Source organism: Pelophylax lessonae (assembly GCF_965119305.1).
Source record: "Pelophylax lessonae genome assembly, chromosome: 3".
Taxonomy (NCBI): Eukaryota; Metazoa; Chordata; class Amphibia; order Anura; family Ranidae; genus Pelophylax; species Pelophylax lessonae.
This window is the reverse complement of record NC_138770.1, coordinates 213,048,085-213,064,437: the sequence shown is the minus strand read 5'-3', so window position 1 is coordinate 213,064,437 and position 16,353 is coordinate 213,048,085. Positions and strand designations below refer to the sequence as shown.

At 39.7% G+C, this 16,353-nt stretch overlaps 1 protein-coding gene across 1 annotated transcript in view; it reads left to right on the top strand.

Annotated features, from left to right (window-relative positions):
• Positions 1-16,353, top strand: part of CLSTN2 (calsyntenin 2) — a 1,274,185-nt gene that overhangs the window by 797,174 nt on the left and 460,658 nt on the right. The window contains exon 3 of the mRNA XM_082249414.1: positions 15,340-15,535. Coding sequence (XP_082105540.1) covers positions 15,340-15,535 — 196 coding nt within the window. The remainder of the gene's footprint in view (positions 1-15,339; positions 15,536-16,353) is intronic.

The following is a 16,353-nucleotide window of genomic DNA, read 5'->3' as shown; positions in this document are numbered from 1 at the left end:
GAAGGATCTCACAGCAGAGCAAGCATTGCAAAGTAAACAGCCTATTTGCCTTTAGTAGATCAGCCCTTTTGTCACAATTGTTTAGGCCAGGTTAGGACCAGTAAAGCAAGAAATTGTACAGCAAAGAGATGTTGCCTTGGGCACTAATGTTTGCGTGCCTACATAATTGTCATTCAGCCTTGAATGTGCCACTTGTCCCTAATTGGGCGTGATTGTCCCCAAGTTAATGGGGACAAGGGCCTCTTCCTGACAACCCTGGGCTGTGGTTGTGGGGGTCTGCGGATGGGGGTTTATTGGAATCCAGAAGCCCCCTTTAACAAGGGAGCCCCCAGATCCCGGCCCCCTCCTATGTGAATGGTATTCGGGTACATAAAAATACCAAAAAAAGTGTAAAAAAATAAGAACCACAGGTAACAATTTTTGACAAGTCAAAATTTTTTTGACAAGCCTTTTTGTACAAATCCATACCAGACCCTTATTTGAGCATGCAGCCTGGCAGGCCAGGAAAGGGGGCATTAAATGAACCATACCAGGTTGTTTGCTCTCAAAATGAATAGGCCCCCTGAAGCACCTTGTCCCCAAGTTGATGGGGACAAAGGCCTCTTCCTGACAACCCTGGGCTGTGGTTGTGGGGGTCCGCGGGTGGGGGCATATTGGAATCCAGATCTTGGCCCCCTCCTATTTGAATGGGATTCGGGTACATAAAATACCAAAAAATTGTAAAAAAGTAAGAACCACAGGGAACAATTTTTGACAAGTCAAAACATTTTTGACAAGTCTTTATTTAAAAAAAAAAAAAAAATTCAAAAATAGTGTCCCTCAATGTAAATCCATTGTCAGTCATGACGCCCGCCGGAAGCCAAAAAGAAAAAAAAAACTTCCACCTCTTGGGAGGCATCCCGCCAAATTTCTTCTCTCCACTTTGACAGCTCTTATATAGGCAAGGGGCGGGGCCACCCTGCTACAACACCCGGTGGCACTGCCCCTTCGGATGTCACATCACTTCAAGTGACGTCGGAAGGGGTGATGCCACCAGGTGACATAGCCGTGGAGAGAAGGCATTCAGCGGGATGATTCCCGAAAGGGAGTCCAGTGGGCAGCGTGATTGACGAAGGATTTACATCGAAGGATACCCTTTTTTTTTAAATAAAGGACTTGTCAGAAACTGTTTCTTGTGGTTCTTACTTTTTGACACTTTTTTTGGTGAATGGGTAGGAGTACGCTGTACCCGATACCCATTCACATAAATGGGGGGGGGGGGGCGGGATCCGGGGGCCCCCTTGTTAAAGTAGGCTTCCAGATTCCGCAAAGCCCCCTGCCCACAGACCCCAACAACCACAGCCCAGGGTTGTCGGGAGGAACCCCTTGTCCCCATCCACATGGGGAGGTCGGTGCTTTGGGGTGGGGGGCAGAGCCCCCCCCCACCCCAAAGCACTGACCTCCCCATGTTGAGGGCATGTGGCCTGGTACGGTTTAGGAGGGGGGTGCTGGCCCGTCCCCCCTTTCCTGACCTGCCAGGTTGCATGCTCCAATAAGGGTCTGGTATGGATCTTGGGGAAGGCCCTAGGCCCTTTTTTTTGTGTGGGGTTCCCCTTAAAACCATACCAGATTTGAAGGCCCGGGTATGGGTTGGGGGGGGACTCCACGCCATTGTTTTCATTTTGTTTAATCTGTATTGCCGGGAGCAGACAAGACATTATAGCCGGGAGCAAGTTTAAATGGCATTTTTTCCTTTAGAAATGTCAGTATTGCTGCAGCAGGCTCCATACATAATACAGATGTGCCACCTTTTAGGCACATAAGGGGACCCCCTAGGCACGATATTTAAAGGAAGTTTTCATTTTTATTGTTTCACTTTAAGCATCAATAAAATCACTGCTCCTTTAAAAAATGCTCTTTTTTGCACTGATACATGTCCCCCAGGGCATTACCCGGGTCCCAATACATTTTTTATGGCAATAACTTGTATATAAGCCTTTAAAATTAGGACTTTTGATTTTTCATGCTAGTTTCCCATAGCCTTTAATAGGGTTTGCATATTCGCTAGAACTTTTTCCCTGTTCGAGATGTTCTAGTGCGAACCGAATAGGGGGGTGTTTGGCCCTTCCCTATTCTTCAGTTTTAGTAAATCAACTATAATGTATCCACTGTAATGATTCAATAGTATTTTTGCACACCACAGCATGCTTACTTTAACATTTTTAATGTTATAGCGCTAGCATACTATGAGGAATCCAAAGTTTGGATCAGCACAACATGCCAGTGTGAGTAGGTCGGCACAGCCCCTCCAGTTAAATGTAGTAGGTGATAAAGATCATTTAATATTGAACTTTGGATGCAAGTGAACCTGGATTCCATGTATCTCCTCGTGTAGCTCGACCACTACCCATTATGTTAAAAGTGTATGCACATATGTATTTTATTACTAATTTAAAGCTGCTATGTTTTTCTGTATGAGTAAGACAGTCACTTTACATTTATACAATTAAGATTCCTGTTATCATTGCTAATTACCATCATTATATCAACTATATAAACGTATGTGCTGAATATTAGTTTCTTTCTAAAATAGTGTGTGCAATGACTAACTAAATAGAGCAATCCATTGATTTCTATTGCAGAATTTCCCACCCTCTTAACCGCTTGCTGACCGTATACTGTATATATACAGCGGCTAGGGGGCTCTACTGTGCAGAATTATGAACCTGTACGTGATTCTGCACTAACAGGGCTGGGGTGCACATACGTGACAGTGCATATTTTTAGCAGTGATCCCTGTATTGGTGGCAATGGTCCCCAAAAAGAGCGAAAGGTATGACTTTGTTTCCAATTTGTCTGCCACAATGTTGCAGTCCCACTATAAGTTGCTAAACGCCACCATTACTAGTAAAAATAAATAAAAATTCCATAAAAATATCCCATAGTTTGTAGACACTATAACGTTTGCGCAAACCAATCAATATACGCTTATTGGTATTTTTTTTTTTACCAAAAATATGTAGCAGAATATATATTGGCCTAAATTGATGAAGAAATTAGATTTTGTAAATTTTTTTATTGATTATGTTTTATAGCAGAAAGTAAAAAATAGTTTTTTTTTTTATTTTCAATTGTCAGTCTTTTTTTGTTTATTGTGCAAAAAATAAAAACAGTAGAGGTGATCAAATACCACGAAAAGAAAGCTCTATTCATGGGGAAAAAAGGACATACATTTTTTTTTGGGGTTCAATGTTGTACGACCACGCAATTATCAGTTAAATTAACGCAGTGCCGTATCGCAAAAAATGGCCTGGTCATTAAGGGGATTCTGTAAACTTTCCAGAGTTGAAGTGGTTAAAAAACATTTAGCTACATCTGTACTGGATAGTTTTTAACAGGCTCCTTGAATTTTTCAGGTTCTTCATGCTGATAGTTCTACCATTTTGAATCATTGTGCAGCTGTCCATATGTCACTTGGGAGACTTATAAGATCAAGTTTTCTAAAGAACGCAGCAATTACCACTAGCAGGATACCGTACCATTGTCATGTCTTTGTTTCCAGCAGTGGTCTTGACAGCAAATCCCTGAACTAAATTATCTCTCACTTTATGTTGGTGGACCTCACTCATCCACCTTAACCTGATCTATCTTTCTGACAGTCATAGAATTAGGGCTGTGTAGTGAGGTCTCATGTGAGCATTGAGGTGCATCCATCTGGAAGAAAACTGATGCCATTCGTAATTTACCATAATTCTACCTCTCGGCTTACATAAAAAGAGAGACCTGGCTAGCCACATTCTTAGGACATCCTGGCTTATTTTAGGAATAGGGTAGTTAAAGGAATTTTCCTTTTAACTTATTTTTACTCAGTGTATGATTTTTTTTTTTCAGATTTTTGACAGAATTCATGTCAAATAGCATAGGTCATGATATTTTTTGTTCTCATGTCTTCAAGATATAACCTCTAGCAAACACAAAGAAATGTTTTAAGAAGTATCCATCTTTCCTGTTACTCAAAAAGATAAAGAACAAAGTGGGGGATAGTTTTAGCTATCAAAATGTATATCTTTCAGGTCTTAAAACTTTAAACTAAAAATGCAATTGCTTTGGATTCCTGCATTTTGCACATTTGCATTAAGATGGGTACACACGGGTCGAAAATCATCTGAAAAGAGTTGGTTTGGCAGGAACCAGCCAACTTTCGGCTCATGTATACAGGTGTCTATTTTACAGAAGCTGGTCTTATAACTGGGCATGCTGGAAAACCAACATCCAACTGGCATCTGATCAGCGCTGGCAGCCAAGGGCAGTCCCCCAGTCAGAACACAAAGGCACAGCAAGGGAAATCACCGCACTAACATTGTGTGTGTTAGTACGGCAAATTCTCTTTTTTTTTTTTTGTTCAGCCCACTGGGTTGAACGAAAAACAAAAACATTATAATGTATACCCAGCCTTACATTTTGTAGCTCTAAATTAAACATGTTTCAGTGTTCCTGTGTCTGCAGCACCCATACATGGAAATATAGAACAAAACTTGACCAAAAAACATCCTCTAATATAGAATGTGGGATTTTTATACCACTTCAGCATAGACAGTAACCTTGGTCCTTCATGCATAAAGAGGAGTTCCAGCCAAGGGCTACTTCTTTATCTGCCTCCTGCAACTTACTTTGGTATAAGTTATGTAATTGCTTTACATTGGAAAAAAATAAAACACGTAAATGTTATGGAAATCCAATTACTAAAATCTTATATAAGCTTTAAAAAATGATTGTAATTTGCAAAATCAATAAGAAGTAGGTAAATTTGAGGCTTTTATAAAATAATGCCTGATGATTCCGCCATGAAGGTCTTGTGCAGGAACTTCTTGTAGTAGTGTGAAAATGCTTTGTCTCTGTTTTCCAACTGTGGTCCATACAGTACCTTATGTGTAAAAAAATCCCAGCCTTAAAACAAAATTCAATGTGGCATGGAATCCACACAGAGATTGTAATTCACAGCCAAATACATTATGCAATAAACAGAAATACATAGTGTTCTGTTCAGTTCTAAGCCCCGGTTCACATTTGTGCGATTGCGGAGATCGCATGTAATTCGGAGCGCACTGCGGTGCGAATTTGAGCCATACACTTTGTTTGGCTGAATTTGCACCGCATCCGCACTAAACTCGCACATGAGGCTTTTTTTTATTTGCAGCAGAATCGGATTGCATAGTGGTTCACACTTGTGCGATCCGATTCTGTGCGAACTATGCGATCGCAACTGGGGGGTGACGTTAACCTTTTAATTGACACCCCCTGCGTATCGCATATGGCAGATGCGATGCGGGATCATGTGAACCTACACTAAAAATAATAGCAGTGCATTCATAACAACTACACAATAATACAAACGACTTACAAATACATGCACATACATATGATAATAAAAGCAACACCCACACCTATAAATTATATTAAAATCCCCCTGGCTTATGTTTTCTGTTAGAAGATCCAGTGGTAAAGCCTCCTTGTCTAGTTTCTGTCTGCACCATACATTACATTCTCCAGAAAGAAATATAAACACCCAACAAGTAAAGAGGCCACTCACAATGACTGTAGCAGATGTGTGACAATACAGTTGAACATGTTTAACCACCAGAATTACTGTAAGACAGTAGAAGGACTTAAAGCTGAGAAAAATCCCCCACTACACTGCAAGGGTGAAATACTGGTTTATGCTTAGAGTACCAGGAAAAAGTACTTTTTCTTACCTTATCCTGTTCTGCCTTGACAGTCAGCGTACAATGCAGGGCTTTTGATCGTGCATGGCACTTGATAACATCAGAGTATCTGCAACTGCCCAAGTGCCTTACGGAAGAGGTTGCAGGGGCATCACAAAGCATGCAGGGAACCTGTGGGAGTGAGGGACTGGGTAAGTAAAAGTCCTTGCTACTCTTTAACTAGACAAAAAAAAGGAGCATTTAACCCTTGCAGTGCAGGAGGGGAAGCCCCATTGCAAGGAATCATTATTATTTCCTTTGAATTTAAGCTTTAGAATTATAACTGGAAAACTCCCAACAGAAATATAATAAAACTCAGGAGCATAGCATACCAGTTTTAGGGCAGTTTTGAAGGTTTTTTATAAATGCTTTTTCTCTCAACGTGATTGTATTGGAATGCAAAAAGCAGCTGAAGCAGATCAAATACAGTTCAACTACAGGTCAAGTACATGTTGCAATGATGCAATGATCTCAAAAGCCACTCAGCACCTGAGGAAGAGCAGGGGCGCTCAGCACTGTAATCTTTTACACCTGTTTATGCAAATAAATAAAGATAAATAAAGAATTGAGAAGATTGCAACTCATTTGGCGTGTAGAAAACATTTTGGGTTACAGATTTTTGACAGCGTGGAAGCTGTATTTTTCCAGCACCTTGTATAATGCAGGAAGGCACCACATGTACATCCCATCCAGTGGTGGGCTGAGATGGTTTTTATATATAAAAGCAAATAGTGCAGCGCTCAAAACAGTGTAAACCCCTTTGCAGGTTTTTAACTGAAAATTCGCTCTGGCTCAGAGGGTTTCTCTTACATCGATAACTAAGCACAATTTCAGAAGATAGAGCTGGGAACTCGGATCCATCTTTATCGTATCGGCCCTGTTCACAGGTTTGTATAAGGTTTTGTCAGCCAGAATGCGTGAGCCTATTAGTATTTTTACTCGCTTTCATGTACCAATAAAGACGGATTAAGGAATATCTGAGTTGCCGTCTCTATCTTCTGAAACTGGGCATATATAGTGTGCGTGTGCGTGTGCGTGTGTGTGTGTGTGTAGCAATGTCCCCTTAGGGCTTGCTGTGTGATGACTTCTTGGGCCTCCTCTGATTACCTGCAGGCAGTCACTTAGGGAGAGTTCACTCATACATCCTTACTCCCAGTTGCTCGTTACTCAATAAACAGTCCAGGGGTTTTGGTTTTTTATTTAATGTGGAACTTGAATGGGAGAAGGGAAAAGTGGGATAATCCAACTTGAACTATTTACAGTTGTTAAGAACAAATCTCACTTGGCCTCACCAGGTTATTTGTGGAAGCAGACACACTGCTTTAACCATACTGCCACTTGTATGGAAGAATTAAGTCTTCTTGCTCTCTCTAGCAGCAGACTTGTTGCAACTACTTTCACTTCAGGATGATCTCTAGCATCCCCTTGACTGACGTCCATCCACTGACTCTTCCAAAGAAGGGGGTGGCCCTCTCAGGACAGGCCCCATGACACGGATCTGTACTCACTGTAGACAGAATCAGATCTTCTTCAGTGTCTCTCTGACTCTCCATCCCTTAGGTTGACCACCACAGCTGGCCTATACAGATGAGGGGCAGCCATCCTCTCTCCAGGACCACTCTCTCCAGGTGAAAGACCCAGAGAACAAGTGCCCTTGGCATTTATATAGTATCCCAGCAGGCACAGAGGCACTTTCCTCTGCCAATTGCCAGGGCTGTACTCAATGCCTGTGCTCTCATTTGTCAGGTTTCCTCCAACTGTCCAAATATGCCTCCTAATTGGGCCAGTGTGAAACACTTCAGACAAGCTGAGCTCTACCTGAGCACCATGAGCAGACCTCACTAGCAGATCATGCTCTCTGGTAGGCAATCAAAAATTAACTGGCAATCTCTCTGATAAGCAAAAAAGATCCAAAAACAACTGTTTCAGATTCCTCTATGACCCAAAGCCTAACATTTTTTCCGTATCTTTTCTGAATGGACTTTTCTCCGAGCTTCAGTTACCCAATAAGGTCTTAATTTTACTTTGACATGGAACTCAGTCACAGTGTCATGGTACACCTCTCAAATTTTCTGCAAGAACTCTTTCAACTCCGGAATTTGAGTAGTATTTTTTCAGGGTTTTATTATGTTAACATGGTATATTCGGAAGTGCTTTCTGGTTGGTAAACCTGGTAAACTTTTCCAGGAATTTAAAGTAAGAATCAAAATTAAGACCCTGTCCCCTGGATTAAATGTTGGCCTGAGCCTCTTGGCATAGTTCTTCGGCAAGTGTAGTAAGAGATGGGTGTCTATTGGGGGCTTCACTCCTCTGACACATTGCACTATTATAACACAGTTGTCATCGAAAATCCCCCTGACTCCCTGCATGGGCTGTCAATAGTGGAAATTACATGTCATTTCAGGTACAAAACCTTTAAATTCCTCTCCAACTGTATCCCCATTTGTAAAAAAAAAAGTCTGCAGTTTACAAGGCTCAGTAATTCAAGCTTAAATTGATTTATAAAAAATAGTCCTATGGGATTTTAGTAAAACAATATAAAACAATTTCATTTGTATAAAAAAAAAAAAAAAAAACTTTTTTTCTGTACAGAAAAGTGTAAAACATGTTATTTAAAACACACAAATGCTCTGGTACATCTATATGGTGTTGCATACAAAACACCACAGAGTGCTACGTATGTACATAGCGTTTATTAAATGCTTCAAAACAATCTGCCTTGCCAGGGAGGCCCCAACATGTTTCAATTGGTTTGAGCAATCTTTATCAGGGAACAAGCATCTTTTTTTGTAAACCAAAAGCAACCAAGAACTTATTAAAATGGGTGCCATTATCTCAGACCCATAATTCCCAAGAAATGTCCACTGTACCCGCCCATCAGACACATGGATCAAGGGACCACAGGGGCTAACCATAACTGGCCCAAAACAGCAATCACCCATAGCAGAGGTCATAATGTCTGAATGACTGAAAAGTGATCATGTATGAATAGCCAAAGGCTAATCCCAGGGCAGATATATACAAAAGTGGACTTGCCTCCCATACAAATGTCATCCTTAAAAAAAAAACCTGTTTTAGGGACCACATTTGTATGGGAGGAAAATCCACTTCTGCATATATCTGCCCGGGGATAATCAATTAAAATTTACTTTTCTGTAAGTGTTTCTTCTTAGCGCCTTATTTACAATAAAGAATCTTTTATTACCAAGCAAAATTATTTCTTTTTAACTTTTATATGTAACATAAGCTGCAGGTTAAAATTATACTCATTGCTAAATCTTAACAGTTGGCATTAGGCTATTTCATGAGTAAATTTTCTCAACAGTAAACAGTGTCTTCTGCCAATTTCAGCATGTTATCTCATAATGTACTGCACTTTCAGAATGTACTGTATGTAATAGCAGCTCTTTAAGCAGGTTGTGTTTAGAAAAACAGGGCATGCTTGCTATATGACTTTAATAAAAAATGAGTACAAAAAATAATGGAATATTGTTGTTTTAAAATAAGCAGAAATTAGTGTTAAATGGATGCTTTACCCAAACAGGTAGAATGCCTTAAAAAGTCTTTGAAAAAATATATTGAAATAAACAAATAAGTTGACTTTTAAGAACTGCAGTCATTTTATGTTCTCATATTTAAAAGAATGAAAAAAAGCATATTCACAAAGCCAAGGACATCACACACAATTTATCATGCCCTACAGTACATGAAAAGGTAAACAGTATAAGCAGAAACTAAATAGATAGCAGACATCCAGCACTGTAATAGAAATGAAAACAGAATACTATACAGATATAGATACAATCTGGACATCCAGTTGCAGGTGGAGGTGGAAAAAGATGAACAAAGTTTCAGGGAAGAGGTCCCTTTTATCAAGTTCAGTCCCTCCTAGGTTTTTCACCAACACATTGTGAGGGGCTCTAGTTAAATGATGTGGAGAAAGTAGACATTTTGCTTCCAGTCCTGTTCTGGATCATGTAGAGCTTTGGGTTTGGATGAGTCTCTATTCCTAGCTCCACATTTTACCAGTTCTTATGTGATAGCCAGACCTTGTGGTGAGTCTGTGCACCAAACCTTTTTAAAGTGAATTGATGGATTCTCAGGACTCCCTCTCTCTCACTCTCTTGGCTGAGGGAGCCTGACGTAGTGTGGAAAGGCTGACTGCAGACATAGCACTAAAAGGTGTTGTTGGCCGAAGGGTTCAACAGAGCTCTGAAAGGTATGCCATATAAAGTGGTTACTAAGTATAGAAAAGACAGGCACTTTCAGTTATAATACTTACAACAAGGGAAGTATACCACAGGGCTTTTGTACACCTCTACACCTTGGGAATCCTGGATATAACTTGAGGTGCATGGGAGCAAGAGGCTACATTTCACAAAAATGTAAGAAAACACATTGCTCAGAGGCAGGAAAGGATAGCATCAGTTATGCCTATCATTTTGGAACATGGAAAATGAAACAAGTATTGTAAATGGTAAAGATATACCATGGGAATGACATTTTCATAAAAAATCAATTACTTTGCATGGAAGCTTATAAATTACTACTGTTTAGCCTTAAATAAAATATGCAAAAATCAAAAATATATATTTTTTTTTTTTTCATTTTTACCTTTCTGTTATAATGGTCAAGACTAAAGAGGCTAAAATATAGCCAATAGATACTAATTTAGCAGTTTAGTTGTGAATTATTTCAACAAGTTTGCAATTTTCCCCAAATACATTAAAAATGTACATATTCTAGTCTGAATAGTATAGACAAAGAAACCCTCTAGTGGGATTTTTTCGGGTATAAATATAGTCATGGTTTGAAAAAGTTTAAGAATATTTTATTTAATAGTAAAGCATAAGAGAGACGAAAAAAAGAACATTAGTACATCATAAAATGTATGCGGTAAAAAACGAAAATGTGTGCACTAATACACAGAAATAACCATATTCAACTGTCGAGATGCATATGACAGAGGAAAGCTCAACATGTTTCAAAAACATAAACTTCTTTTCTTCTTCAGGGGCAGATAGTTACAATGTAGAGATTTTCTACAAATTTAGAAATGTTACAGTTAAACATCAAAAAATGATAGTTATACAAACATGAAAATAGTATTTCTAAAAATGTATACTGACCCCTGTGCAGGTAGGCCACGCTTGTAAAAACGGCATATTTTAAAATCATTCTATTTGCCGCCGTGTGCTGCCAAAGGTCCACTATCAATAGAGCCTGCACCCCAGTCCTTCCACCCACAAGGGGCCAGGAAGGAAAACTCAATGATGACTGCTAGCCTCCAAAAGGAACCAATCTGCCAAGGATAAGCAGAGTGGTCACATTATAATACAAAGTAACTTACATTTCAGCCACATAAGCACTTGTTTGCCATCCTATGCCTACCTGGACTTGTTGTTCAGAAACCAGTCAGTCATCAGAGCCCCAGGATAGGACAAAAGGATGGGTAAAAGGAAAGCATCAAAGAACAGAGGGCCTTGCATCTAAGTAGTTAAAAGCATGTCTGTGGAACAAATAAATATATCAGAGCTTTGGGCTTCTATATTAGGTAACCTACTTGGGTGTTTATTGTTAACAACTCAAAACTAATCCCATAAAGGAGGGGGAGTGTGAGGACGATCATGCAGATCTCTCTGCTAAAGATGTAGCCCACACCGTCTCTAAAAGAAAAAGGGAGAGAAAGTCCCATAGATAGGAGTAGTGAGATATATGCCTTAAAAAAGCAATAAAATATTGATCTATAATGCAAACCCCCAGTAGATGCTTTATATCACCTGATATCTTTCAAAGTGGCCATGCAGCAGACAGAAAGGTTGTTTGGGGCTGAAGAACACAAGCTCACTGAGCATTTAGAAGGAGGCCAAGGGGGAGGAGTATCCCTCACTAATGCTGTCATCCAAGTGGTCACTCCACCTGCCTGGAAATATGGTGCACGGTGGCACCCCTTGACACAGAGAGACTGTGGAGATGTAATGGCATCCAGTGTGGAAGACGCTAGCACTGCACATGCAATGATGTCATCGGCCAAATAGCGCATGTGCCCAATGACCAGGGAAGTGGCATCCTGCATTGGCTGCCCAATGCCGCACAAGTGGTCCCATGGTAACCGGGAAGCTACCCAATCTTCCAGACCTAAAGAGAGGCTGAGAGCGACGTATAGTTAATGTCACTGATGGCCCCTGTGCGCCGGGTGGGAAGGAATGACAGGAAAGGCCCAAGCAGTACCATCTAGTGGAGAACCAAGGAAGCGATTATCAGCATTAACATAGTGACACAAAGAGCATTACGAGTAACCAGGAAAATACCACAAGAAGTATCAGAGAGGAATATATAATGTCCAAATATATTAGGAAAAATACAACTACGGGGTGAACATTAGGTCTCAGAGAGCATATGGGATAACTCTCATACATAATAGATCATTTACCCTATGTTGGTGATTTCTAGAATGGATAATCATACCGTTGTGCTGATTTATCAAAAAAATAGACAAAAGGAAAAGAGATGACATGAGACAGACTAAATTTAAAGGGAGCTGTATAGTTCCATATTGGCTAATGTTTTAAATAGTATGTAGGAAATAGAATAATTAAGGGGACTAATCTAATTCAGAGTCCCCTGACACAAGCCATTCCAAAAAGGGTTTGTATGATATAGATTCATTGAGCCCTGGTGGATAGGTGGCATTCAGCCTAAATATCCACCTCTGTTCGCGCGGTGGCTGTATTATTATTATTATTTATTTTTATTTTTTTTTTTTTTTTGCAAGCAAGAATGTTTTCAGCGAATAGAGAAAATATCTGTTGATCTTGCCAGAAGTTCAGTGTCATTTGCGCTTCGTGTGAGCTGCACTAAAGAATATTTTCCTTTGGAATGGAGATAAAGAGATGTGGTCATGTTTGAAGTCCACATTGGGAGAGCAGCTTAGGATGACAACCTTGACTCCCCATAGATAGAGAAGAATGATGCAGCCTACCAGGGGCAGGAAGTATGTTATTTGCAGGATTACAAGGGGAAAATAAAGTAAAAGAAGTCTGAAAAAGAAAAACAAATGCAGTCACTAAACCAAGAACCATACCAAGATGCAATATATTACATTTTTGCTTCTGGGTTTAGATATACTGTCGGTACCTTCTAGAGAACCCCTTCTGAAATCCAAGGCACTTGATTTTTAGCAAAAGATTAGCATTTTTTGTCCTATGACTTTTCTTGCCAATATTGTGTTACTGAGACTGCCCATGGCTTCAATAGACCTATAGTATCTTATACGATATGGATAGTAAGAAGCATTGACTTCATAACTGAAGTCATCATTTGTATCATAGATTGTAATGGTTTTTGGGGCTACTGGGGTACTATAGAGTACACAAGATATTTTTCATGTTAAAAAATTGCTTATAACAGTTTAGAGTTTTAAGCAGCAACACATGTAATACATGAAACAGATTTGAGTATGTATTGTTAGCTGTGTTTAAACTTAAGGCATGTTTCAGAGCACATTTATAGGCAACTGGAAGATAACTAATCATACATGTACACAAATTTAGGAATACTTAAGATTGGGGCCCTACTCTAAGGAGTACACACCAACTTGGGTAAGGAAATAGTCTTAAATAAAAAACACTGCCCTGGATTATAATAGAAAGGTAGAGAAGAAGATACCCTTATGGTTGCCTGTATTGCTTTTATGTTAGCAGTTTTAATCACTATTACTTTACTAATGCAGTTTTGATATAAACCAGCATAAATATGTTAAACTCTGAATAAGACAAATGCATCCATTGATCAAATGCACCTTTGTCTCAGAAAGATAGAATTTATGAACAAGTAGAGATAAAGGGATTTTAATGGTGCCACAACACAGAGACTGGTAAAACAATTTTTGATTAAATAAACATTTTAAAAAGATATGGGCTATACAGTTGCTCCCCAATGAAGCATTTAAAAAAGTTTCATCCAATACACATATGTTCATACACAGACAAACTGTGTCAGTCACAATGCTTGTTCCTCGACATGTTTCGCTTTCCTGCTTCTTCAGGAGCTGTAAAGCACATGTAACATATGCATATATTGTAATCATTTGAACACTAGTAGGAATCATAGAGTTGATATAAAGAGAAGAGCCAGCACCTGTGGTGACAATGGATCGTAGGGAGAGCACATCCGATCAGGGTAGATTCAACTGCTATCAGATAATCCTCCCAAATATAGGGAACACAATAGGAAACCCAAAGATGTTCATCCAAAGTTGGATAAGTTGTTACAAAAATAGATGAAAACAAAGATAGTCAATAAAGCATTCCCAGATGATCAGAGATGTCCCATCAAGGCACCAAGCTTGGAGACATAACAGCACCCTCCGGTTCCAGGCAGGTGATGTGAGCATAAATATGTCGCTACATTTTCTGCACTGCACTTTTGAGCATAGAGAAAAAAATAACAGGGATACATTTTATCAAAACCTTAAATCTTGCCTCTCTGATTGCCAAACATTAAAGCAGTAGTAAACCGCTTAAAAAATAAATAAACAAAAAAAAAAAACCTGAAAGACAATAGCATCAAGTGCTAGTATGCATCGCTGAGGGAGCTGACATGTTCCCTCAGCGTCTCTTCTGGGTTCGCGGGCTGAGTGGCCAGAGGCGCAATGACGTCACTCCAGCGCATGCGCGTGGGAGCCCTCCGTTTCGGCAATAAGCTCTGTGCAGGTTTAGGAGATATTCATTTTACCAACAAGTAAGCCTTATTATAGGCTTACCCGTAGGTAAAAATCAAGCGGGGTATACAACCGATTTAATACCTAGCATATCCCTTTTATGCAACAGTTTTTCTCTGTTAGATTAATATGTTTTGTATTTTTTTCTGTTTTTTTTCCTTTTTAAATTTACAGCTCTTACATTGGTAGAATTGGTTATGTCCTGAATCATCTGCTTACATTGATATAATGTTTTATACATGTACTGTTATATACACTTTACACTGATATATTAAAGCAAAACTAAACCCATTACTTTAAATGTTTCCCAAAAAAGTTACATTCAAGGCATGAAGTGAATGATAATTGTCACAGTTGCTTGTTCTCCCAAGCAAACTGTCAAGCCATCAAGTGATTGGTGTCATAACTGATCACATGTGCAGCACCATGGTAACTACAGATTAGACAGAGACCAAGATGGCAGCTTCCTTGGCTGTAAAGGATAGAGGGTTTAGTTCCACTTTAGGAACTCAAGTTGTCTATGAGCAGCCCGATGTTTTTAGGCAGTGTAAACAATTTGAGCATGTTTTATAATAGTTATGCAATTACACTCAAAACATCAAATTTATTTGTATCGCTTGTTATCGCAGCTTATCGTAAAATCTCTTTAATCAATAAGCAATCACTCCTCTTCTTCAGCAAAGACGTCATATTACGCAGTGGATTCCCAGAGAAAATGGTCGTAGCTAGCATGTGACTGTCACGTGACTGAACAGAGCTCTAACAACTCTTATTTTCATGTTTTTGTCATATATGTAAGAGCAACAATACACTGAAGTGACGTTTATGCATTTTGTTGCAATTGTAGTAAGAGATCAATATATTTTATAATTACAGGGGAAATCTGTGCATTTAAAATCCATGGTCCGGATACACCTTTTGAGGCTGTTGTACTGAACAGGACGTCTGGGGAAGGTCGACTCAGAGCTAAAGGACCTATAGACTGTGAACTGCAAAAGGAGTACACATTCATCATCCAGGCGTATGACTGTGGGGCCAGTCCAAGTGGGGCAAACTGGAAAAAGTCGCACAAGTGAGTCATTTGTGCTCTGTCATGCCTAACATCCAAACCATAATCTTATCAAACACTTGAAACCAATCAAAAACATGCATATATTACTGATGTGTTTTTTAGGTTCTGTAGATATAAAACAGATGTACACCTTCAAATGTTGAGTATAGTAAGAAATGTTCATGTTGAAAACATTGTCACAAACTTTGTTAAATTGGTAGGTATCAGCACTAGTGTTGAGCGAACACGGACTGTATTATTCGTGTTCGTACCGAATAATTGGATTTTTTGTACCCGAACACGGACACGGACACTTTACTGTATGTTCGGGTAAAAATCCGTGTTCGGTCGTTTTATTTCCGGGTTTTGCATGCTTTGGCGCTCTTTTCATGGCGGGCTTTCAACAGCCAATCAACAATCGTTTAACTGGTGTGCCTTAAGCCATCCCAGCCATGCCTGCAAATGTCTCAGTAGCTGTGATTGGCCGTCTGAAGCATGTGACCAAGTCTTTATAAGTTTGAGGCAGCCGCAGCGGCGTCATTATGCTGCTTAGATTCAGGGACAGAGCACACATCAACGTGCTGGCTGCTGATTAGGGAAAGATAGGCAGGAAAAAACCATTTGTGTCCGGATAGAATTGAGGGACAGGTCGGAGTGTTTAGGCAGGGCGAGTTGTAGGCATTTTAGGGATAGAGTCTGCTGAATTATAGGGTCAGTGTCTTCTACAAACTACAATCGATATTGCTGTGTGGGGGGTGGGGTCTGCACTCAATCCTGATCTACGATCTCTTCTCAATCCTGTTAGGGACAGAGTCTGCTGAATTTTAGGGAAACTGTGT